Here is a 26,042-nt window from a genome sequence, read left to right on the forward strand (position 1 = left end):
TTCCAATGGACGAGCAGCCTAAGTATTTGATGTATTTGTATGTCAGAAATTTCTTGTTTGTGTATAGTCTAGGGAAAGTTTTGTTTAGTATAAAAGTGATTTGGTAGTAATTAAAGTAAAATAATTTTAGTGTGAATTTTCAATTTTACCTTCCACTTTTGGCACCATTCTTTAATGAGTTCGAGGTGTTCTTGAGTATTTGTGGTGGCTGGAATGGGATTCTGTTTGTACTTAATATTGCAGTATTGTCCAGTTAGGTTTAAAGGGTGGTGTTGGAATGGTTTGGCAGGTCAGCAGTAAAAATATAGGATGGGACCAAAGATGCGCCCTTGTGGGACACCAGCTTGGATCCATTTTATCTCCGAAATTCATTGCTGCACCTCACTCTGAAGCAGTGACTGGAGTACAACAGTAATCTTTCCTGCATGTTATGTCAAAAAAGGCAGTTTTTGTATTATTTTTCAAGGTTTGTGGAATGATTTAGTATGCATCGGTCATTTTCAATACAGTAGTTATAAGGAACAATTGGTTATAACATACAAAATCTCTGGTCCCATCAAATGTCACAAGGAAAAAAAAATATAATGAAATATTGTTTGTAGCGGAGAGCACCAAAAAGTAACCCCAGCTGCCTAATATATCTAGGAAAGATTCTTCCCCCTTTTTTAACTCTAAATGTCTAAAAAATCTATAATTAAAAAAATAAAAACAAAAACTACATTCACATTTGTATACATATGTACATAAATATATTTTTAAAAAACATTTATGAAAATAACTTACTTTAGCAGGTAGTACATGTTTTGTAACCTGGATAAATTATATAATTACTAATCTAACGAAAACTGCTCAGCTATAAATGTATGATACTATCAATTAAAAGAAATGTTCAGATATAATGAACTGTTCACGATGTATTGCTTGTAGTGAATATCACTTATTACAAAATTTTATGGTCCCTGAAGCTCATTATATTATAAACAATTTATTCTGCAGTTACTCTGCATATCCTTGCTCTTTTGGTCCATCAGATGTGTTTTGGCTTTTTGCCATCTTCAGTGGTGGTTTCGTTTTATGCGTGACAGACCAAAGCAGTGAGGTAGGCCAAAAACGATTGTAAATGACTGCTACAAGTTTTTTTGGATAGTATTAAATACAAGAGGTATTAAACAGAGAAATACATTTATTTAAAATTAAAATTTACAAGATTCTTTACACCATTGAGAATTCATTATTTTTAAATACATTGGTAACAACTAAGTTAACATTTTCAAATGCATAATCAATAATTTCTTTACATTAGGTTCACATGTATGTCTTGGACCTTTTACAAATCTGCAATTTTGTTACCCTGAGGAAATAAAAAGAGAATTAAACATTATTTCGTTACAAAAATTTGTTCATAAGATAAGGTATAACATACCCATTCTTGTGACATTATCAGGATTGTGCGGGTTGAGAGCCTCGGCCCAACTAAAGGATTCATCTGTGCCATGTACGTGCACAGCCAACTGAAATTTTTTTAAAATTTATATTTTTTATTTATTTAAAATAAAATAAATATGCTTTAAATAGTAGAGTTCAGAACATCACTTGGGCCAAATAGGATTAAGTGGAGTCAACCAAAATGCACCCGTACACACAAATAAGGAAAACTCTCCTCAAAAACCAGAAATTAATATAAACCAAACTTATTCATTTTAATTTATTTCAAATAATTGTGCAACAGCAGATTGTTAAGGTTGTTTTTCGATTTTACATTTTGTTCTATTAATTTAATCAGAACTTATACAACTCTTGGCAATAGTTAATTCAACTTTTAATGACAAATATTACCCATTAATTAAATTCAATATAAGAAATTTTTAGCATAAATCTAAGTAGGTATTAGGTCCAATGTAACTGATCTGTATACAATTTTGCAGCGGTTCTCTTCTGACCGTGGGCAATACTTCCTTGTTTTCTTCTCTATCTGATATCTTCCATTCCTCTTAAAATTATATCATCTCACCTTCAGATCCAATATACACTTTCATAAAACTCGCCCCCGAACGCACAGAATACTGCGTTCAGTTGTTCCTTCCTATCCCATGATGACTTCAACCAATATTATTCTCTTCCTCACTCTATCTGCTGAGCTGTTGAGGACATCTAAGTCCCATCTCTTTGATTACCTCTTGCCTTACAACTTGGCACTGAAGATCATTTTAATTGTCCCTTTTTAAGTTAAATTCCATTGTGGAGTGTTTTCATTTTGAATGTTTACAAATTAGTTGTTTTCACAATTAATTTTGAGTGAGAATTTTTTATCCCCACGGATTTAATCTGTCAGCTTAATTCAGTGGTGGGTCTGTGATTCCTGTTTAGCTGCATCATACATGCATTATACACATCACAAAAAGTGCTGATAGAGGAAAAAGTGTTTTGGCGTTATTTTTTTATTTTTTCTGCTGGTGTCTTTGGGGCAGTGATGATAGGCAGACCAAAATTATTGGAAATGACCAAAGTAAAAATATAACGGTGCTTGATACTCTTAACCCTTCCATATGCAAAAATGCCTTCACAAGATACTTACCAATATTAGATACGTGAATAATAGGAAATACTTAGAATTTCAGGCTTCGAAGCATTTTATTCTATCTGCACACTATTAGACATTTCTGTATTGCGTGTGACTATTGTCATGTTACATACGAACTTTGTACACATATTTCAGATTTATTCCACACAAGAAAACAACATGTACATACATACATCAACAGGTATGCACGACATCGAAACAAACGAGAAAAAATTATTAGGGGCCTAAAAAAGATAAAATTGATAAAAAAGAAAAATTAAATTTAAGAATAAAAAAATGGCGGTAATCGTGGATAACAAGAGACTTTTTTATTACTAATAAATGTTGGGATAATTGATGTTAGTAAAATTTTGTGTAAAATTGCTGTATTGAATTTATTTTAGTTATCCTATTTGATGACAATGTTTATTCCAGGTCTGTATAGTTACGTCTGAAGATGCCTTTTTAGGATAATGATGATTTACTTAAATATTGAGTCCTCATTTAACATTCATAATCAGTCTTAAGTTTGACACAGCTGAAAAAAAAGACATTTTGGCCTAGGGATTTTACCCAATGAAGATCAAAGGTAGATTGAAGAAATTAGACTAGTTGCAACTTGTCCTTCCCGAACTACTCAGTAATCAATAGCTTGGAAGAAAATTAAAAGTCTCCAGGCATTAACCTGGAGGATCTGGAAAAATAAAAACCGAAAAAAAAAGCGTACTGTACGAATCAATGGATGTCCAGTTATCAACTCAAATCAAAACAAAATATGTTCCCCTATTATACAACAGAAATGGGCCTTGTTTTTTCACATCATGTCACCTTTGACGATAAGCAAGCCATAAGGGCGAGAAAACCTGGCCAAGCCTACACCCAAAAAAGTTATGATTCAATGATGACATGGAGATTGGGTAGTCTAATCTACTATTCTTCTTTGAACAATTGCATACTTAAAAAAAAAAAAAATCAAAATTCGTGAAAAAACAAAACTCAATATTCAGCCCATGTTTCAAGGTTGACCTCCAAACGGAGGTTCAACCAAATCTTTCAACCAAACTGACTTTCACTTTGTTTGGACTTAAAAAAAAAAACAAATTTGACAATGGAAATTCAAGTCCACCTTTGAAGAATTTCTCATTGTTAACGATGAAATGCAGTTCACTGGAAGACTTCCACTTATACATTATATGCTACAACCCAATAAATTCAAATAGTACAATGAAATGTGACAGATTTACTTGCATACACCGTAAATCCACTAAATTACAACATAATTACAAGTTACAACGATTATTTAACGAACATAAACAAAATATAGTAAAATTTTAGAATAAATAGCCTATGCAAAAATTGTGAGGGATATAAGGGATTTTAATATAGACCTTTATATTACTTACAACAGCCACGAGCATATCGCCGTAAGCCCCAGGGAAAGTTGAATCAACCTACAACAGAATTAATTAGAGAACAATGAAAAACATCATATAAGAAAGAAAACAAATGTTTACCCTCTGTTGTCCCCTTTCGGTAGGAAAATAGGAAGGACGACCCCAACGGCGCCCCAAAAGGCGGTCATGAGTGTTACCGGTAAGAAAGAAAAACCCATTTTCCCTAGAAATTTAGCTTAATTTAAGTTTTAAGTACAATATGATATTGTCAAGAACAAAGTGGGATGGGCTGTCTAGGACAACTGTTTAGGAACACAACAGCTGAACCCAGTGGGGCCAACCTAACTTGACCATACTTTTCTAACAATTATTAAACTTTGTTAATTAATGTTAACTATTATTATTAATTATTCATAATAATTTTAATGGTTAATAAACATTTTTATTTTATATTTGTTTTTAGTGTAACATCATAATAACAATTTTTATATTTTAGGATGGGGCGCTAATCAAATCTTGCTCCGTCACTTTCATTTAGCTTAGGAGCAGTACTCTAAAGTCTAAGGTTCAAAATATTAATTTATTGCTCTTTATTGTGATGTAGGATGTCCGACTATCTTAAAAAAAAAAAAAAAAAAAAAAAAAAAAAAAAAAAAAAAAACGGGGCATACCAAGTCATCTTGTAAGAACAGAGCACGGATCAACAGCCTCGTTTAAGATTGGGAAAGGAGCACGGGAGATTTGTATATCTTCACCATACCTATTTAATCTGTACGCAGAACACATTATGCGACGTGCTTGAGGAATCCAAGGCTGGAGTTCAAATCTCTGTAAAAAGCATTAACATTTTAAGATATGCGGAAGACACCACTTTGATAGTTGAAAGGAAGGAGGAGCTGAGGAGCCTTATAATGAAGGTGAAAGAAGAAAGTGCATAAGCTGGGTTGCATTTAAATCTTAAGAAACCAAGATTATTGCATCCAGCGTGATTGATGTCGGCAAATAGAGGGAGAAAAAGTGGAGACACTGACAGATTTTGTATTTCTAGATTACTGCAGACGATGACTGCAACCATGAAATTAGAAGACGTCTACTTCTTGGGAGGGGAGCAATGGCGATTCTTGATAAAATAGTTAAGTAGTAACCTGCAACTGCAAGTTGATGCTTTTGAACTGTGGTATTGGAGGAAAATTCTGAGAGTGCTTTGAACTTCAAAAATATTCCATACTGCAGAAAATAAAGCCCGACTTATCCCTTAAGAGAATGATAATAAAGACAAAACTGAAATACTTTGGCCACATAATGAGAAGACAGGATACCCTAAAAAAGAAGTTGCTGCTAGAGGAAGTGGAAGGCAAAAGGAATAGGGGCTGACCAATGGCAAGATGGACTCAGCCATGGAAGAATTGGGGATGGGACGGCCGACAGGAAAGTCTTGCGTGGGTTGGTCCGTGAAATCACGAATAGTCGGAAACGAGTGAACGAATAAACAACGACAATTTAACCGTAATAACTTAAAACATTTAACTTATTTCCCTACCCGATGGAAATTCTCTCCCATTCGCACGATCCATAAGCCTAACAACCCAATTCCTCGTACCGTCCTATAATTGTCATACCAATCCTCGGAAAACTACTTGTGAAACTACTGCTAACTTGCCAGCAGGAAATTCTACCCACAGCCATTTAATCTTCTTGTAGCCACCGCAGCATCCTTAGAGCGGTAGCAGTTCCGCTCTGAAGTCTTTTTGTATACTCAGGCATTCGAGCTAGGCTGGTTCCAGGGTTCACTACTGAACTCCAGCTTTCCTTTCTAGTACATACTACCTCATCCTAAAATTCTTCCGTGTAACCTATCGAACCTCAATCTAAGATTTTTTTTTTTTTTTTTACAAAGGTCCGTTACTTTTTATCACAAAAGGCAGACTTCCTTCAACCCTATAACACATCCTTACTCCATGACACCCAAGGACTCTCCTGTTTGAAAAGACTTACTTTACACAGTGGAGGGTACAGTAATCCTTCTAAGCCACCTATTTACCAAGTTAGCATTTATATTCATGGTTTCGTGGATAAAACGGAATTGTCAATATGTGTCTTTTACCATAAAACGCAAAATACATCGTCGCGTTTATCTGAATAAAAATCCATTTCCTACTGCAGATCGCGCCTGGATCCAGTTCGACTGTTGAAACTAAATTTTTTCCTTTCTACTAGATATTAGGGGTATTCACATCTCATCCTAAAATCCTACCTATCTGATCATTTCTTCGATGTTACTTACGAACGTCAACCGCTCTGATTCATTCTTCCCTTTCTGGTGAGGGAGCACCTAGGCTTTTTACTTTTCAGCATATACACTCACCTTGTGTAACCCTTACCTTTGCTGACCGCACATATAAATCGATCAGTTCTCATTTCATGTAATTCAATTTGCGATAAACAAGCTTCCTAGCATTGAACACCAAAAAATAAGATTCTTAATTTAATAATTAAAATAAATAAATTATTATTTATGAAGAATAAAAAGGGTAACAAAAACGAAAGAAGCATCTAGTAATGTAGCCGAAGTTATGTTAACAAAAATTAAGCTTTTTTTGTTCATAAGTTGGAATAAACCAAACGAATTTTCAAATTTGAGCTTAAAAGAAAATTAAAAACCGGTCTTTTGATGAATAACTAGGACCCGGACTAAATGGTAATTTATTTGGGCAGCAGAGACCCTTGGGATAGCCGTGTCACGTTTAATTTATTCCATGACAACATTGTAATTTTAGAGATAATTAGGTTTGAGAAAAGAGTTTCTTGTGAGAAAGTACGAACCCACGTTTTACCTATCCATCGGCACAGGTTCAATCGGAAAGTTGTATAATTCGACGTCATTGGGCAATGACTCCACAAAAATACGATGCACAATTATCCGAGCCTCTTGCCTCATTGCACCAATCACCTCACAATCTTCGAAAACCATTTTTTTTACCAGTCTCGCCTTTCGATTTAATCCATTTTCTTTCGGAACAGATCAACAAGATCAACACACTGAATTCGTCATTGATTCTATAATGTTTAAAAAATAAGATATCATTTTTAGAGGGAAACTCTCATTTGGCTCCATTATGTTTTATGAATGAAAATGTTTGTTGTTGACACTGTGACCTTTGAAGGCCTCATGCACATGCGAGAGTCCTTGCCTACTTTCACGTGATGTGTTTAAGGCCTTAGCTCTTTATTTGCATTATTGTTTGTCATCGATGCATTGCATTGGATAATGGTATTGTCCCTTAAAAACATTCGCCCGTTGAAGGTCGATTGGTGGTCAATTTTAAACAGACTTGAAATTATGGTAGATTGAACTCTTCAACGGTTAAGTTACGTAAGTCAGGGCCACGCGACTTCACCAACTTTTTCGTACGACTAGATTTTGAAGAATCATCGGGTGGGGAAGAGAATAATGAGGAAATAATAACCCGTAAGACTTCTGGTGAAATGTAATGGCCGCATTATAGGAATAACTGTCTCTCTCTAACGTAACCAGGTCTGGTTTCTGAAATATGCCAGTAACTATGACACATTTGGAAGGATACAAGCGCAGCAACATTCCTACGTGCGATTTTGACGTTTTTTTTTGCCGGGCGATATTTATTTTTCATATCTTTCTGAGATGACAGACAAACAAACGGATTGAAAATTTGGAATAGAGAATTTATGAAGAGTTAAGTCCCCTTGGAAACCGATTTTTATTACATCAAGCTAATAGCGATATAATAATAAAATATAAACAATAAATACAATATGAAACAGTTTATTTATTCTAGCATTGACTGTTGTACCACATCAGTAGACAGGTTTGTCGTACCTCTTGCTTATATTTCTTTAAAATCACTGAATCACATTATTTGATATGTCTCGGAGAGCACAAATTGATAGTATTATGGAGTTTAGATTTACACTATAACCATAAACCATATCGTGTCACTATCTTAACTGTTGCTTTAAAAATAAAGATTACCGTCGGTAAGATTCTACTTCTTCTTCATAGTTGCTGCACAGTGTATCCAGCTGTGTTTCATGTATACTTTTAAACTTTCTTTAATGTGTTTAAAAGTGAATAGGAAGACCAAACTGAGCGAAATGGACCAAGCTGCAGATTTGAATCTTTGTTAGGTTATGTCTTTAAACCATTCCCCGTCAATATGTATTTCTATATTACTAATACCTTTAAAAAATGAAAATAATTGTCGAGCAGATTCTTCTTCTTCTTCACAGTACTTGCAAATTGGATCCTTCTGTGTTTTTGATGTCTCCTTTCACAGTTTATTAAATTTGGTTTAGAATTGGAGTTGCTAATGCCTAAAATGCAACCTGAGTATTGTAAAACAGTGAGGATAGACAGACCAAACTGACCAAGCTACAGTTTTTGACTTATGTAAGAATAAGTCTATAAACCATTCCATGTCACTATCTAGCTATAGCTTGAAAAATAAAATAATTGCCGGTAAGATTCTTCTTCTCCTTCACAGTACCTGCAGATTGGATCCTTATTATTTTTGATATCGTCTTTCCCATTTACATAAATTGGTTGAAAATTGGATTTGCTAATGCTTAAAACAGGTTATACACCTCTTGCAGATGCTCCCGTTTAGATGTCCGGTTCCTGACGGTCAAGTTAAAGACCTTGTACTAAGGATAAGTTATTTGACTCCGAATTGAAGGTTTTTAGTGAATTCTTCCTCTAGTTTTATATTTGCAGTCGCAGCTCTAATTCAATTAAACAGTTAATTTCTAGTTGGATTTTCTCGTAATGACATGTAATCCTGCTTAGAAGGCTGTATATGACTATAAGACTGTGTACGTATATGTGAGAAATATGTTTCTTTTTTGTAACAATGTTGGGGGTGATGTGTTGTATAAAATGATTAGTTCCTATTTCATATTGTCTATTTTGTGATGAACAATAGAATGAACTATTAAAATCATGAACTGAAGCTTCATTCCTTTTAAATCTAAAAATCTAATAAAAATATGATTGACTAGGCGAGTTTAATTAAAGAAAACGTATTTGGTTCAATTGTTAAGCAATAATGAAATCAGGCGAAAGGGAGAGGGTAATAAAAGAGAGGGACAGAGTCAGAAACGAGAAGCAGTAGTGAAAGCAAAAGGGCGATTTCATAACTGTTGTCTCATTAACCTGACATTGCATCCCAACGAGTTGCCGCCGAACTCGGGTTCGAACCAGGCCCAGTTGAAAAACTTCGGCTCTATTCAAAAAGCGTTTTGCCGCCTCTTGCCCAACGTGGACACATTTTTTACGATCCAGAGCCAAGGTTGTGTGCTATCGTGCATTTTTTCCCCCGTTTAGACATATTTACGGCTCAAATAGGAATATGGCGTAATTAGTTGGGTTTTTTTAATACCCCATTATACTTGTGAAACGGCCTTCCCTTTATGGTCACTCCCAATAATAACAGTTTGGAATACACGGTTTCTCATAGTCGGCATTGTAAATTACAAAGTCTCTGCCTACATAAATGATTCATAAACGTTAGACGTTTTCCATGATTAGAAATAGGCAAATTTAATTTAAAAACCCAAAGAAATGATGTCTCTGTATAGATCCAATTTAGATTAAGAATGGAGTGATATGCAATATTTGCTCGTTATTTAGTATCAATATAAATTAAGATACAATATTGCAAATGTTTGATTTATTCGTATTATTCAATGTTTTATTCTGCGTATGTTAAGCTCTATTGTACGTACTGTTCCGTACTTAAGTACTCAGGTGTGTCCTAGTTCATCAAACTTTTTGACCTGTTTGAAATTGTGTTGTAGATCTCAAAACACTTTCTCCTCCGAATTGTAGCACCACAGTCTGCAAATTGCATCAGGGTTTCCTTTCCTTTGGAGAATCTAAACATACCATTTTGACCGAAGCCGGTCTTTCTCAGATGTCATTAGTACGTAGTGCTCCGTCAAGAAATCCGTTTTTAGTCACGTCTGTAATTTATTTTCTTTTAAATCTCGCAAGAAGATTCTTGGACTTTCTAGTTGATAGTGGATCGACCCCCGTAGTTTAAATTGATGAATTGGATCTTCTTGAGGTCATTTTAAAATGACCTCAAGAAGATCCAATACATCAATTTATTCTCTGACTTTGTTCTGAGGCGTTCTCTGATTGTAAGAGTCAAATCTCTAAGTCCTGGCAGCACATTCTAGCTTCATGTTATTACAAGTACTAAAACAGCTTTGATTTGCGGAGAAGCCCCGAAACCCGATTGCAGGCTTGATTGGGTTTCTTCTGACTCCTTGCACTACACACACACACACACACACACACACACACACACACACACACACACAATCACACACACACACACACACACACACACACACACACAGTGGTGATTGTTAATCTTTCACACATACACGTATTTAGTCTGCAGTGAGCCGTCAAGACCTGTTACAATTCTAAATAATTGCCTGCTTGTTTTGATATGTTCTGAATTTCCTTTCAATTCTGACAAGAGATTTCTAAGATTGCGTCTTAATTACCATAGTTTACGTACTCTTACCTTGTCCTTCATTTGGAATTGATTTCTGAAGTGAAATCGCGGTGGCTGAGTGGTTAAGGAGGTCGACTCGTATTTATGACGTTAGCGGTTCTGGGTTCGAATCCCGATGCAGCCCATGGCTTTTTAATCGAGAATCGTATGTATTTTATAGTATGTGGTTTGATCTCTCTTCCGAGACATCCATCGTGTAGTTGGACACAAGTCCTCCTATACGACAGAAATTACTTGACTATTCAGTACACCATCTTTAAGCCGATGAGTTTGAGTTCATGCTTGCTGTCTGACATAATTTAATTAAGTAAGTTTGATGTACAGGAGCATGGGCTCTGAATACTTGATATTACTTAGTTCTGCCCTGTAACGTCTTACGTCTTAAATTATTCGCCATTCCTGATTGTTTCTTCTTTGAGTTCATTTAACCCCCTTTTTTTACAAAGTTATAAGATCCATAGGCATAGTGAAGCAAACATTAATGATGTAGAAACCGTTTCGATTCTGGTCTCGGCGGAACAGTGTATTTCCGTTCCAAAAAATTTTGATTTATGACAAAGCCGGTTAGTTTTTGTATCAACCCCGACCTAAACTATCATGACCAATCTGGGCGTGACCATACTCAGCCATTTTAGTCCATTTCCCATCGACTAATATTATGTGTGTATTTCATTACCTACATTCGTTTAACGGTTGTTTTATCATGTTATCATGATGCATTTCCCCGGAAGAATATCTGTTAGTTTGTTGTGATTTCTTTTGCATCTTTGCGAACTCTACAAAACAATAAAAATCTTTTTCATTGAGTTAATTGCAATCATATTTAGGAAATAGTTGTAATAAGCTCCTGTAGCGAGGAGACTGGTAGTTTTTCGTAGTACAACAGAGAACTAGAATTCTTTTGACTTCTATTGTTCTAGATATCTCTAAATATTTACCTTTTATTAAATAATCTATATTATCATCAAAAACATTAAATTTCCGAGAAGATTCTTCACAATATAGAGCGGAATAATATAGTCTTGAGGTAATTCAGTTCGGGCAACCGAATTCAATTTGGAGTAAGCCCGGAAAAAGTCACGTGATATCTAGTACGAGGGGGCAGTAAAAAGTTAAATTGCTTTATTGAATTGTCGTTTCGTGAAAAATATGTATAGAATTACGGCTTTTTGACAAAAATATTCATTGGTGAAATTGAGTTTTTAAAAAATATGTCGATGCTTCATAGTGAAAAAAAATCATCCTCAAAAATTAATCGATTCCTTCGTTCTGGAGATATTGATTCAAGGATTTTCAATATGTATTAAATAAATAAAACATTACATTAAAAAAAGAAAAAAGTCGATCATCAGGTCGGCTTACCAACTTATAATTTTTACAGCATCAAAAGATTCTACGTAAAAAAATATTTTGTTTTACAATAAAATAAGCAAAAAGTAAAAGGCCATTTATCACAACTCACTCGGTTTACTGCAGGGAATTTGGTATATAATCTTATCTCATATTTTGTGCTGAAAAATTATCTCATAAAATAACAAAGTTATTTGATAATCATCGATAACGTTTTGAAACTTTATTAAGACAGTGTTCCACCCTTTAAACAGATATGTATAATCTTTAATAGCTTTCTCATCTATCGTTTCTTAACCCTTGTTAAGAACAACCCTTGAACAGGCGATGATACAATGGCTCGGTACATTAACAATAGGCGCCCTCGACCGTGGCTTATCCTTAATACTCCTCCTGAATATCGTCCTAGAAAGGACTTTATTCGACGATGATTTAACGAGATTATTTCCAATTCTAAGCCCAAAAGAGACGAGGCTTAGACAGTTAAACGTATAGTGTTAAGAACTTTTAACGAGAAGTCCACGAAAAAGAATATCCAAATCCGTTTGTGACATTTTCAAGATCGCCGTAGGTCAAGCAAACGGTTAGTGATTAGATTATTGTTACTTTCGATCAAACTAAGTAATTGATGTTTTGGTTTAATCTTTGAATTTGCAATTTCTCCAACAGGTTAAACAAGTAATATAAATAATTTATTTCTGAACTTGATAGTAAAGTACAATTATAATTTTTTTTATCTAGGTTGGAGATCGAATATGATTGGAAAGTACTCGTGTGGGCTGGTGCACGGACAGCGAAGATAAAGGAGCAGGTTGTTGAGCAAGGCGAGTGGATGATGTAGGTTAAAATGTTTGCCCAACGGACTTGTCGTTGGACTTGCCCGGTCTAGCCTCACTTTACATTATTATATAACAGAGTTCTCCATGCTTCAAGGACTACGCCTTATACACCATCTGTTCCTTCTCAACGGACGATAAGAAGCTTGGGGCACTTTGTCCATAGTGGACTTCGATTTGAGAACCCTGACTTACGATATTTATCTTATAAATAAAAAAACATAATTTTCTTGCATATGTAAAAGAAAATTGAAGCTAAAGACGTTTAAATTGTAAGAGAGTACCCAAATATGTTATTTCTCTTCACCTCTATAATTTATAAGAAGTCCATGTTTTATATTTTTCATAAATGTTTAGGTATAGTTATGTTAAATTATAAATAATAGAAATATGGTTCCAATCTTGGACAAACTCTTGGAATCAACTCCAGGCTCAAAGTCCCTAAATTCTAGTCCGTACAGTTTATACTCACATAGACAACATCTATCTCACTAATTCTTTTTAAAACTATAAAGAAACATAACATTCTGTATTTAAGAGGCTACGAGTCAGCCCTCACGTAGATCCTTTTTCACTGGCGAATCTGCGCTTCACCTCGTGCTAGAGCTGTTCCTAAGGAGAGAGATGAGCGATGTTATGCCGGTTTGGGGAAGTCGTGATCGAAAAGGTTATGTAAGAAGGGCTTTATTAAACTTCCTTCTGGCACGCCGGGCTACATTGGAATTAGACATGATTACTTTTACTTTACTGACACCCATTATATTAACGTCGAGAGTTTTGTAACAGTGTGGCTTTTTCCTTTGTTAGCACGGGAACCGAGCTGGTTCTGTTCATATTATTTTTCAATATAACACCACCTAAAATTAGAATTTACTTAATTTTTAAACTTATTAACTAAATAAGCACAAGGTGAGTAATGGAATATTTATGATCTACTATATAATTTGTAACTCTTTAATTTGAAGCAAAAACGAGCTCTTCTTAACGGCGTCACAAAACTTAAATTGTTATTTTTAATTTTTTTTTACATTGCATATATAATTTTTATAGTAATAATAATTAGTGACATAAAATACCAGTTGCCAATTGGAACGTCGCGTTGGCGGTGGATTTGCAAATCACTCCTACAATTCACGTTGAAAGACTTCTGCCTGATGATGAACATTATTCGAAATCCTGATAGCTGCTAAAAACTGTGAACAGAACCTTTTTTTCGAATAAGGTACCCAGATCCTATCACAACTCGTTTGCCAAAATTTGTTGGCGATTTTTTATTTTATACACGGATCAATTATCTTTTTACAGTATATCAAGAGGTAACTGAGATAATATATAAAGATAGATAGATATATAGATAGGTCGATAGATAGATGGATAGATAGATAGAGACACATAGAATAGGGAGGAGAGAGAGAGAGAGAGAGAGATTGTGTACAGAAATCATACTCTCTCTCTGTCTATACATATACATATATATTAGAGAGAGATAGATAGATAGATAGATAGATGAGAGAGAGAGAGAGAGAGAGAGAGAGAGAGAGAGAGAGAGAGAGAGAGATTGTGTACAGAAATCATACTCTCTCTCTGTCTATACATATACATATACGATATATTAGAGAGAGATAGATAGATAGGTAGATAGATGAGAGAGAGAGAGAGAGAGAGAGAGAGAGAGAAAGAAAGAGAGAGAGAGAGAGAGAGAGAGAGAGAGAGAGAGAGAGAGAGAGAGAAAGTAAGATTTTTGTACACAATTGAAACTAAATTTATAAAATTCAAAAAATACAATTCATTAATGATGCATATAAAATTACACAAACTTTAATTAAAATAGCCAAGTAGTTCGAAAGATAATGATACCGCAAGTAGCCCAATTAAGTACCCAAGAAAGTCGAGGTACAAAATACAAAACCATTAAGGAAATGGGAAATTCGTTTTGGATCCGATATTGCTGGTTAATAACTTATTCCACAAGGTATGTTTATTTCAAACTAATCAACTCCGTTGTTTTACGCACTCGCTCGTGTGCGAAGTTCCGCTGTCGTTGGTGTCCGCGTTCGGCAAAAAGCCTCACAGGTCCGAGATTTGAACGCAAACTGAAGCCTGAACCGGGATGACACCTGAGGATGATTCCAAGATCGGGCCGAGTGGGGAGGACAGTACCGGTGGGGATCTGTGTGGAATCTGAGACCGGCACGTCTGCAGGGTCGTGAAGGTGATGAGGATGCCCCTTTTTTCCGGACTGGTTTTCAGCCGAGCAGGAAGTAAGGACGAGTGTGAACGACAAAAGTTCAGGTTCGCTTTCCTCTTAACACTGACCTACCTCGATCCTTATATAATATTATGTGCCTGGTGACATTCTATTTTCTATTTATTAAGTTTTACCCTATTTTGACTGACTCAGTCCTTTTAAAATCTGAGCTTAAAATAATAAAATAATGAAACATTTAAAATTTATATTTAATTACAGCTATGGCTAAATCGTTTGAACCTTGCCAAACGACTGTATCTGGTGGACCTAATTTCTGCGCTGTGTGTAAACTCACACACAGACACACTGTAAACTCCTTCAAATGTCATCTAATTTCAATAAATTATCAGCCTTAATAATTGAGCTTGAAAGATTTAATTGTTGCAAAAACTTTGAACAGTTATTGTAAGTAAAGTTATTTCAGTTTTTGATTGTTTTTCTGTCTTATCTAAATTTATTCTAAATACCTTATTTATTTTTAAAATTCAAATAAATTGTTATGGCATTGGTTCAACCAAATAAAAAAGAAAAACAAAAATTGATTTCTGGCTTAGAAACAATGGTAGCGTACCTTTTGCAGTTTCTGATTTAACATGCCATTTTTGCAATATACGTCTAGCTGATCACATTTTCACAACGTTTTTGCCATTTTTGATAAAATCTAAATTGATGAATTCGTGAACGGCAATATAGGTTATCATTTGAAAAACAAAAAAGCATTTTTTAAGTTTTTTTTAAGAAAAAAAATTATTGCAAGTTTGAAAGCAGAGCTTATGCTAAGCAAATAATGTTTAATTAATTAATTCTTATTTTTTTCTACGTTGTGTAATTGTTTAGAAAACCATGGGGCACTAGTAATTTGATTCCTTGCATATCATAAAAACAAAAAGGTTTTAGTGAAAATTCAACAACCAAATAGCCCAAGTTAATTTAGTGTAACATTGCAACATAAAATGCGTATTTAATTTATCTTATTTTGCAGTTTTATACAAATAGAAAATTGGGTTGTATTATACTTTATTATTATTCAGAAATCGTGAGATGCGGTCTGGTGTGAAGTAGGTTTCAGAAAAACATTTTCTTTATCGTGCCAACGTTTCGATCTTTATTGGGATCATCTTCCGGGCCTGGGATTTACAAACATTGTTTAAATTTAACAAATACATGTGGGATGTGGAAAAAAGTGAATTTATACAATGCAAAATATATTTTTTTATATTCATTCAAAGTGTTTGTTTTCGGTGTAATTGTGCCATTCTTGCGTGTCGTGTTGAGAGTGCCAGTGAGATTTTGCTGTTTTGTGTTTATATATGTTGGATTTTGAAAGGGTGGGGAAGGAAATCGGTATAGAAAAGACATTTTTGTATAAGGCGTCGGCTTCTTTGAGGTGAAAAGACGAAGGGAAAAAAACGTTGGTAAAGGTTCCACATCCCACATGTATTTGTTAAATTTAAATAATGTTTGTAAATCCCAGGCCCTGAAGATGATCTCAATAAAGATCGAAACGTTGGCACGATAAAGAAAATGTTTTTCTAAAACTTACATCACACCAGACCGCATCTCACGATTTCCAAATAAATTGGCTAACGGTCACTAATCACCACATACTTTATTATATTATACTAATTAGTTATTAATTACGAACTGCCTCATTTGTCGTTCGTATAAGCAAGGATGAAATTTCATCCACCGATATTTCATCCTTGAACATATTTGCTCAGCGATTATGTATAAAAATTGTTGACTAATTAAAAAAATTGTCATTTCCTACGTTAATTTATTTGCTAGTATCCTAGCAATCCTACGTCTCGCAGGTCCTTTGATTTATATATTGATTAGTTTAAGGGTAAAAATCGATGCGATTCGCTTTAATATATTCGTTATAATATTCTATCGTGATCATGTTGTGTTAAATGCCGACGACTATTATCAATTAAAAATCTATATGCAAGCTGTCCACTTTGTCTTTCAAATAAATCACATTGGTGTAGTTAATATCGAGGAGGAACTTTCTCTGCATTTATAAACGAGAATGTCTTTTAAAAAAATGTTGTACATTTCTTCGTTTAAACTGAACATTTTAGTAGAAAAATATGTCGTAATTTTAGTACTGTAATTCAGAAGAATTTCTTTTTTTGTGTAAATACCGGGGAAAATCAATTTAATAAAAATTTAAGTTGAATGTCGAATTGTATGTGTATATATAAATAAACACTACAAATTAACCGTTCTTGTTGTGTTGTTACTGAAAAATTTCAAAAATTACAGTACATCTTGAAACATAATTTTTTTCATCTCTGGTCGGGATGTAGCTCTACCGCATTTTCTTGAGAAAATTACTAAATAAAATAAAACTGTTATTATTAAGTCGAGATTAAAACGTTATTTTAAAAAAATTCACTCGGGGCAATCTCAAGGCTAGGTGCAATCAGAAAAATGTTTGAAGTTGGTTAGGTGAGAAGGGACCGGCACATTAGGTCTTGCACACCTTCTTCTCCTCGACACCAATTAATTCTGCGTTTCTAAACAAGTCCTGACTGCTCTAATTTTTACCCAGCCTTATTACTCTTTATTTCATAATTTTAGGTTAATAAACCTTGTTGATTAATTGTCGCGGGGTTTGGGTAGTAATAATTCTGTCAAACGAAGGTAAATCACGTTCATGTACGGTCTCTCCGCATGAATTATACGAATGCCGGTATAATTTTTATTTGGCAAACGGATTTAACTCGCAATCAGAATTAATTTTTGTATTTTATTTATTTGTTCTATTTTCTTTAAACAAAAGTTTGCCTACGTTTTACTTAGGTCTTGTAAGGTGTTAGGTTTTGCATAAAGTGATCTCTTGGACTGCTCCCGGTGGCACTCGGAACTATATCTAAAACCTAGAACCTAGAAATAGAATGCATAGTAACTCATAGAATAATAACTTACGTTACTTAAATAACGTTAATAAAATTTTAACAATGTAAAACAATGTTTTTCTAAGTTTCTGGCGAGTTGCTGGATTTCACAGATTTGTGCCCGAGCAGACCTTCCCTTGAAGAATTGAAGGCTTTGTACTCACCAAGTGCTGTAACCTTTTGACTTACTATACTTATCTTAGTTCTTTAGGTCAGTTCAGATATTCGATCTTTCTGTTAAGAAGTATTAGGCCGTTGATAGTCAGTGCTGCAATTATTTCCCTGGATCGTCTTGATAGCCTAGGTTTTGTCTCCGTGGAGCGGTTGCTTCGCATTCGAAGAAAGTATGTCGGTGGCAGTTTCTTCCCTCTCATTGCATAATGGGTCATCATTGAATATACCTATTGAATATGTAGGTGTAGATGCCGTGACCGGTATATAATCCTATAGTTCTATCCCCCCCCCCAAGTTTTACACAATTTGTAACTATATGCTTTCCAGTTTATGAGGTACTTTAATTATAAGTTTAGTATGTACTGTGTACTATGTTTACGATGTACCACTTCTGAAGTTGGTCCATTCGCCTTTTGGTTTTGGCCCATTCTGAGATCGAGGATTATCCCAAGTATAGGGTCAGGGCCTATGCAAAGTTATAAAGAAAAAATTGGTTGATAGTGAAAAATGTAAAACGCAGCCGTTTTTGATAAGCTTACTTAAGCCTGTTTCCTATAGTTTTTGAATCTATGATAGTGTTCGCTCGGTAGTTTTGAAATACAGCCATTTTTGTTTAATAGCCGTCCTCCTTCCACCGCCGATCCTGATGGAGACCTTTTAGTGGCAGAATTGCGATACTATAAATTTATTTAAGGGGCACAAATTTTGGTTTATGACCAAACTCCCCTTCTATTTCCTAGGATGCCAAAAAGGCCTTGCTGTGGAATTAGGATGAGGGCCTTAGGGTACTCTCCTATTTTTCCTCTCACATTTATGTGTGTATGTATTTTCTTATCTTTAATAAATACATAAATATGTACACTGAGAGGAAAAAAAGTCGCCATCCTTAATATTTTTAAGTATCTCTTAAACTAACTATCCTCCATTGAATATCTTACAACGATATTTTGTCTGCTTTAAAGGATTCTTAAAAGATTCCACACTTCTTCTTCGTTTAGGTTTCGCAAGAAATCACATCAACTGCTTTGAGCAAGATTGGATTGTTTTCGGATGAGTCGAGGTTTTATTTGAGGTTTTGTGACGGCCGATAGAGGGTTTGGAGGCGAACAGGAGAACGATATAACCCTGCAACATTTCCACTCCAGAGAAGCTATGGAGGTGTATGGAGGTGTTGGTGTTGGTTTAAGCTTGTTGGTATTTCTGTAGAAGGTGCTTGATCGTCATCGAGCTGCGCGATAAATTGAAGATGTGTTATTAGCTGAAATTATTCCTTATCAATTGGTTGCTATTTTAAATTTATGCATGACAATGCAAGGCTCACACAGCTACGATTGTTGTTGGTTACTTGTACTTGGAGCGGGCTTCAATTCAATGTTTCGAGTGTCCAACACGTACTTACGACTTAAACCTTATCGACACCTTTGGGACGAGTCGTCAAAAAGGATAAAAAGTAGCTCAGTGATGCCAGAGAATTTGCAAGAATTGTGAATGGCGCTTTTGGAGGAGTATGAAAATATTCTTCAGCACTACATTCGATTCACTACAATCGATGCCACGTCGAATGCATGCAGTGATAAACGCAAGAGGAGGAAATGCTGCTCACTGCATTGAATATTTCCTTCATTTTTGATAAATTCACTAATTTCGTGGTCCGCTTGACCAATTATTATATTACAATTAATTAAGATTTTTAGTTGAGATAAAAAAGCCAATGGCACGAGCGGGATTCGAACCCACGATCTTCGGCTTGATACGCCGCTGCTCTACCACTTGAGCTATCGTGACCTCGATCCACTCGGACACTAACTTCCCATCTCAACCCCACCTTTTGAAAAATGGCAAAAAGGAGGGAAAATTCAAAAGGTGGGGTTGAGATGGGAAGTTAGTGTCCGAGTGGATCGAGGTCACGATAGCTCAAGTGGTAGAGCAGCGGCGTATCTAGCCGAAGATCGTGGGTTCGAATCCCGCTTGTGCCATTGACTTTTTATCTCAACTAAAAACCTTAATTAAGTGTAACATTTTTGATAAAATGATTTTATAGATTATTGTTTTACTTAGTTTAATTTCTTTATAGTAAACAGGAATACTTTAATTTTTTGTATTAAGCTGTATTTTATATTTTTCTTTAAAAATATCCAGTAAAGAATAAAAAAAATAAAAATTATAACGATTGCAAGTATTTATTTAAAAAAAAACATGGTATGCAACTTTTTTCCTCTTGGTATGGTAGATAAATAAATAAGGCATATATCTAGCAAATATTTAACGACAATAGTAGGACTAATAAGAGAAAACAAACCGAATTCCTATGCACTATCTCAGCTTCCTTGTATCTAGCTTAATCTTTATGCGTTTCATGTTTTCTCAGGTGTCAGTCACACCTTATGGAACTGTGGAACTTTATATTTCCTCATCTAATTGAAAATAAGAGCTTTTTCTGATTGCCAACTTGGGAAAATTTGCGTTGATATTATTTTTAAGGGAACAATAATCAATACAATTAATTAGTTTATAAAGTTATAATGCATTGTTCTGGAGGATTATAAGACTCCCTTGCTTAGTCTAAATACTACAAATAGATTTCCTCTTTACTATAATGCAGTATTTTTTATGTGAAAGAAATCGTATTATTAATAGTCCTAGACTATTAAACTGCATTCCGCATTATCACTTTCTTCAAAGAACACTTTTATTATTATTATATGTTCAGGTTTTTTAATCCTTTATAAACCTAAAAAAAATTTAAAAAACAAACAAAAACATGATTATCATTATTTATTTTTTAACCGGAAAGCGGGTTTCAATCTAATCATAATGGCATCAATTGGATGAAAAACAATCTGCCAAGAACGACAGCCCATTTCTAAAAAAAGTTTAATGAGATTAAATATTAAAATTCACCTCTTTCTTTCCTTCATCTTTGTTCTTATATTTATCAAAGACACTTATTGCAGTAATTATTATTATTAAGGATAAGTTTAAATAAGATTTAGTGAGAGTTAAATATTTTAAAGTTCATCCAAAACACCGTCTGCAGATGAAATGATAAAATTGTCTTCATCACGTATGATGAATTACGAATTATTTTACTCAGGAATTTCACATTTCACACGTTGCCAGTTCGTTTTAATAAATTTCCGACAATTGGTGATCCTTTTGCTAGTTTACTGCTGGCTTTAATTAAGAGAAAATACATTCGTCTAGGAGAACTAACTAGGCGGATTTTTATGTATCCGAAGGGAAGAGTTAATTACAAAGAGATTCCGCCAATTGGAACAATTTGTAATTTCCCGGCGCAATCACAGTTCGACCTACATACCTAATTGAACCTGGAAGTAGATTTATTGCTTACGTCTCTTCAGATCCCAGTGTCATTACTCAACTGGATCCATTTCAAATGCTTCTCAATAAAGAAGAAAATTAAATGTACGTAATTCAAAAATCTAATTAGTGAATCAGGCTAAAACAGAAGAATCTCCTATGCTGTAAGTTCGAAAACATGACGAGCTAAAAATAAACTGTCTATGTTTTAAAATACATTTTGTACACTTTTATTTTGATTTGTATTGGGTTTATCAAGTAGGCAAAGAATATTCTAAAAGGATCTTGACAGGTTCAAAGATATTCCTAATCTATTCATATATATTCTAGAGTGTATGAGAAAAATAATTGGAGTAACAAGAATATGTTCATATGCTTCGAGGGAAAAAAGGTGGATAACGTCACATGGGGCCATCTAAAATGGTCATACCACCATGATAAAGCTGGTGCCTAAAATATAATTGTCGGTTAATGAGAATAATATAATATAAAAGCTAAAATTAATCAAAAATCGTAGATTGTGTATGTTATTCGTTATGATTGTTTAAGGGGCGAGAATGTAATAGCGACTATGGCATTCATTCCCATATTCATCTTTTTTTCTTAATGCACCGCAAGCAAGCTTTGCAAGCTTACATTGCTACGGAACCTTTCAAAAGTTCAAGAGACCTAATGTTTACATTGATACATGACAACGATGGGTCAACATAAGCGATGCATTTGTCTAGTCATATCAGATTCAAATACTAAATTCAAACTTCCTATTAGGAAGCGAAGCATGAAGAAGAGACGTACATTATCACTAAACTTTATACCGACGGTTTTATACGCTTCATAGAGCTGTGAGAAACCGGGTATGAAAATTCCCAGAAATGATGGGTGGCAAATTAACAAGCAAAACTGTGAGTGTATTAATACAACCGTTGTAACGTAATTAATTTGTTATAGTGCTCTGAACATAATAGGACCTTTCGAGATTTTGATCTTTTATATGTGTTAACACGTTCAGGAAGTTTTATTTTATTTTTTAATGTTTTATGAGCTTTTTTGTTGGCAATTTCTAACTATTAATTGATTTATTTAAAAGGAAGTTTTGAGTTTATCTGTTTAAACTACCTGGTTGGAAATCGTTTGATGAATTTTAGCCTGCTTTGACCACTTTTATGATCTTTCCTTCCAAAATCTTATTAGCTTCCTCCTTTCTGATTGTTCTGTAAAAAATTACATTATTAGGAACTAGTACGTGGTTATGAAATAGCAAACTTGCGTTCAGACTGTGCCAATGTCTAGTGTGCTATTAACTCCGAAATAGTACACTTGCATCATAAAACTGCCCGACTTTAATGTAATTAACATTTTTAGTACGATTTGCACGAAGACTTCCAGAGTCTCAATATTATGATCATCGTGGTGCACCTTTCATCATCCGTTTTTTCTCACTTATTTTCGCTTCTTCTTATTTATCAAATTGTCATAAACGCAAATGTTATTTTGTCACTAAAAAAAGGGCTATCGGCAACAAGGTTCAGTACCCAACACACGTATAATATATATGGCAAAACATTTTCATAAATATTTCACACATGACAAAATATTGTCGTACATATAACATATTTGATAAAACACTCTCTTTTATATAACATACATGACAAAACATTGTCATAAATATGTGACATATATGATAAAACATGGTCGTAAATATAACATACATGACAAAACATTATCATAAATATATCACATATGACAAAATATTGTCAGATATACATCAGATATGACAAATATATACATAATATATACATCACATAGCACAGCATCTTACGTATGTAACATATATGATAAAACATAGTCGTAAACATAACATACATGATAAAACAGTATTATAAATATATCAGATATGACAAACATTGTCATAAATATATCACACATGACAAAACATTGTCGTACATATATCATATATAGCAAAATATTGTCCTACATATAGCATATATGATAAAGTCTCTCTTGTATATAACATACATGACAAAACATTGTCACACATACGTAACATATGTGATAAAACATGGTCGTAACATAACGTACACGACAAATCATTATCATAAATATGTCAAATATGACAAAACGTTGTCAGGTATATATCAGATATGACAAAACATTGTCGTACATATACCATATATAGCAAAATGTTGTCCTACACGTAGCATATATGATAAAGCATTCTCTTATATATAACAAACATGACAAAAAATTGTCATATATATGTAACATATATGATAAAACATTAACGTCAATATAACATACATGACAAAACATTATCATAAATATATCACACATGACAAACATTGCCGTACATATAACATGTATAACCAAACATTGTCGTACATATAACATATATGACAAAGCATTGTCGTACATATGGTAATATGTCAAAACATTGTTGCACATATAACTTATGTTACAAAACATTGCCGTAAATGTAACGTGACAAAACATATTTGACAATACATATAATCCAGAATAAAGAGACTCTCATTACTATCAACACCACTCAACACAATCAAGAAAAACACCTTGTAGAAACATTACACTAATTTACTAATTCATGGGGCTTTATTCTTTTTTATCAATTATACGTAAGACATGTCATTGGATGATTGGATTGTAGCAAGCATTTTAGTGCAATGAATGTGGAAAATCCTTGTTTATGAGTACGACGAAAAATAGGAGGGATTTACAATAATCAATTTGATTGCTTTCCAACCGTATTTTTATGTACATAAATTTTATTTCCTTAATGTAATCAATTTAAAAGATTTTTTTTTTTTTTTTTTTTTTTTTTTTNTAAGAAAGTTTCCATTGTATGGGGAAGTGTGTAGTCCTCAAAATTGCGTTAAATAAAGAAGTCAGAAAGACGACTGCTTTTTTGGGAAGTTCTTGTAGAACTTCAGCTGTTATCAAATCATGACCAGGTGATTTCTTTTTAGGAAGCTGTCGTATTTCTTGTGATACTTGTTTTGGAGTTATTGGTTTAGGTGGCAGATCTAGGGGCATAGGTGTCTCAAGTGAATCGGATTAAAGATTAAAATTAAATTAAATTAAAATTAAAAGATTAAAATCGGAATTAAATAATAAAATTTTTGCTATTATATAAAAGAAGCTAAACCGGAAAAGTCAACCTTCTAAAATCTTATTGATTTCTCCAATATTATTCTTTTATATAATTAGCCCAACTTTCTGTTGCGTTGGTGTATTAATGTAAAATATGATCTTATTTCATCATATGCGGTAACATTGGAAATAGTGGAGGATTTTGGAAGAAGAAAATTGTCGTTAGGAGTTTTGGTAGGAAAGAAGAGTTGCCGGTTATTCCCTTCTTGCTCGGCTCATAAAGGGCTTCGTCCTTGTCGAGGCATTAAAATATCTCGGCGTCTGGTTTTGAGAGGCAAGTTACGTGAAAGCTGCCCGGTCATTATTGCCGCAAGTTCACGAGAACTGTCTCTAATCTCTATCCTTCGGAAACGGGGTTAAATATCGACACACTGCACGTCTTAGAGAAAAGGGAGAGGGCAAAACCGAGTGGCCGAGGCGACGCGACAAAGGCGACGCGTAAAAATGGTACGGACGCTCTGAGGGGGCTGTCCACTTGACCATAAACGAGCCGGTATCGATTGAGCAAACTGCTAAACCGGTCTGGTTCATGACCAATTAAGAATATTTGGATTTTGCAAGGCTGGAACACGAAGACACTAACCTTAACACAAAAGTGACAAGAGAAAGAAACCAACTGGAAACTAGTAAAAAATATAGCTATAGAAATAGGCTAGCATCATTTTTAAAAAGATTCTATATTTCACACCATTATCATTACGTGCAAATTTGTAAACATCTTCAGTCTTCAGACAGCTTCAGTATAAATAATTATTTTAAAATTATACTTTTAATGTAAAAACTTGGTTGAGCAAGTTCCACGAGCGGGATTGACACTTCCTTTTCATCTCAACCAAGACCTTAGATTAAAAGTGTAATTAATTAAAATAATTAATACAGTTAATTATTATTGTTAAATGCATATATGAAATAATATAAATGATCCCGCTCGTGACACTAACTTTTTCATTTCGTTACATAAAAAGATATTTGGAGATCGTGAGATGCGGTCTGGTGTGACGTAGGTTTTAGAAAAACATTTTCTTTATCGTGCCAACGTTTCGATCTTTATTTTATTTTTTTTGACAGGGGCATCCGACAGCTTGGTCATGTCAGCCCCGAAGTACTAACATAATACCGCTACACACTCGATACACAATCACACTAATAAATACATTCATACCTATATACATTGATCGCACTCATACTGTTTGGTAGATGGAGTACTCGATATCTCCATCTACCTTCGTTCTTTATTGAGATCTTCTTCAGGGTGTTTGCTTTCTGCGCAATTGGTCATTCTTGTGTGTCGTGTTGAGAGGGCACTGAATGCGGAATAATCATTGACTAACGGTCACTAAACACCACACACTTACATAAAAAGATTAATTAATTAAAAGAAGTAATTTGGCCAATAGACCACTAAGTATAATGAATTTCAATAATATGTAAAACTACGTATATACGCATTACTGTCAGATCTCTTGCAAATGCTTGATGACTAACTACGTAAAATACATAATGGCATCTATGCTAAATTTTATTGTAC

At 34.1% G+C, this 26,042-nt stretch overlaps 1 protein-coding gene across 1 annotated transcript; it reads right to left on the bottom strand.

The window, feature by feature from the left end:
* Window positions 1-1,318: 1,318 nt before the first annotated feature.
* On the bottom strand, window positions 1,319-4,271 carry LOC106666280 (V-type proton ATPase subunit e-like). The gene is made up of 4 exons (XM_014393361.2): window positions 4,075-4,271; window positions 3,964-4,011; window positions 1,424-1,511; window positions 1,319-1,351 (listed from the first exon to the last, which is right to left on the bottom strand). Exons 1-4 carry the CDS (start codon window positions 4,170-4,172, stop codon window positions 1,328-1,330), a joined length of 258 nt encoding a protein of 85 aa, XP_014248847.1. The 5' UTR covers window positions 4,173-4,271; the 3' UTR covers window positions 1,319-1,327.
* Between the last annotated feature and the right edge of the window lie 21,771 nt (window positions 4,272-26,042).

This window comes from Cimex lectularius, unplaced genomic scaffold (genome assembly GCF_000648675.2).
Source record: "Cimex lectularius strain Harlan isolate CLEC.00 unplaced genomic scaffold, Clec_2.1 scaffold5, whole genome shotgun sequence".
Classification (NCBI taxonomy): Eukaryota; Metazoa; Arthropoda; class Insecta; order Hemiptera; family Cimicidae; genus Cimex; species Cimex lectularius.

Bases quoted from the DNA above. Each gene is read 5' to 3' on its own strand.
- LOC106666280 (XM_014393361.2), bottom strand. From the start codon at position 4,172: ATGGGTTTTTCTTTCTTACCGGTAACACTCATGACCGCCTTTTGGGGC. The intron at 1,512-3,963 runs GTAAGTAATATA...AAAAAATTTCAG, and splicing joins GCGATATGCTCGTGGCTGTT to TTGGCTGTGCACGTACATGG. The intron at 1,352-1,423 runs GTATGTTATACC...TTATTTCCTCAG, and splicing joins TGATAATGTCACAAGAATGG to GGTAACAAAATTGCAGATTT.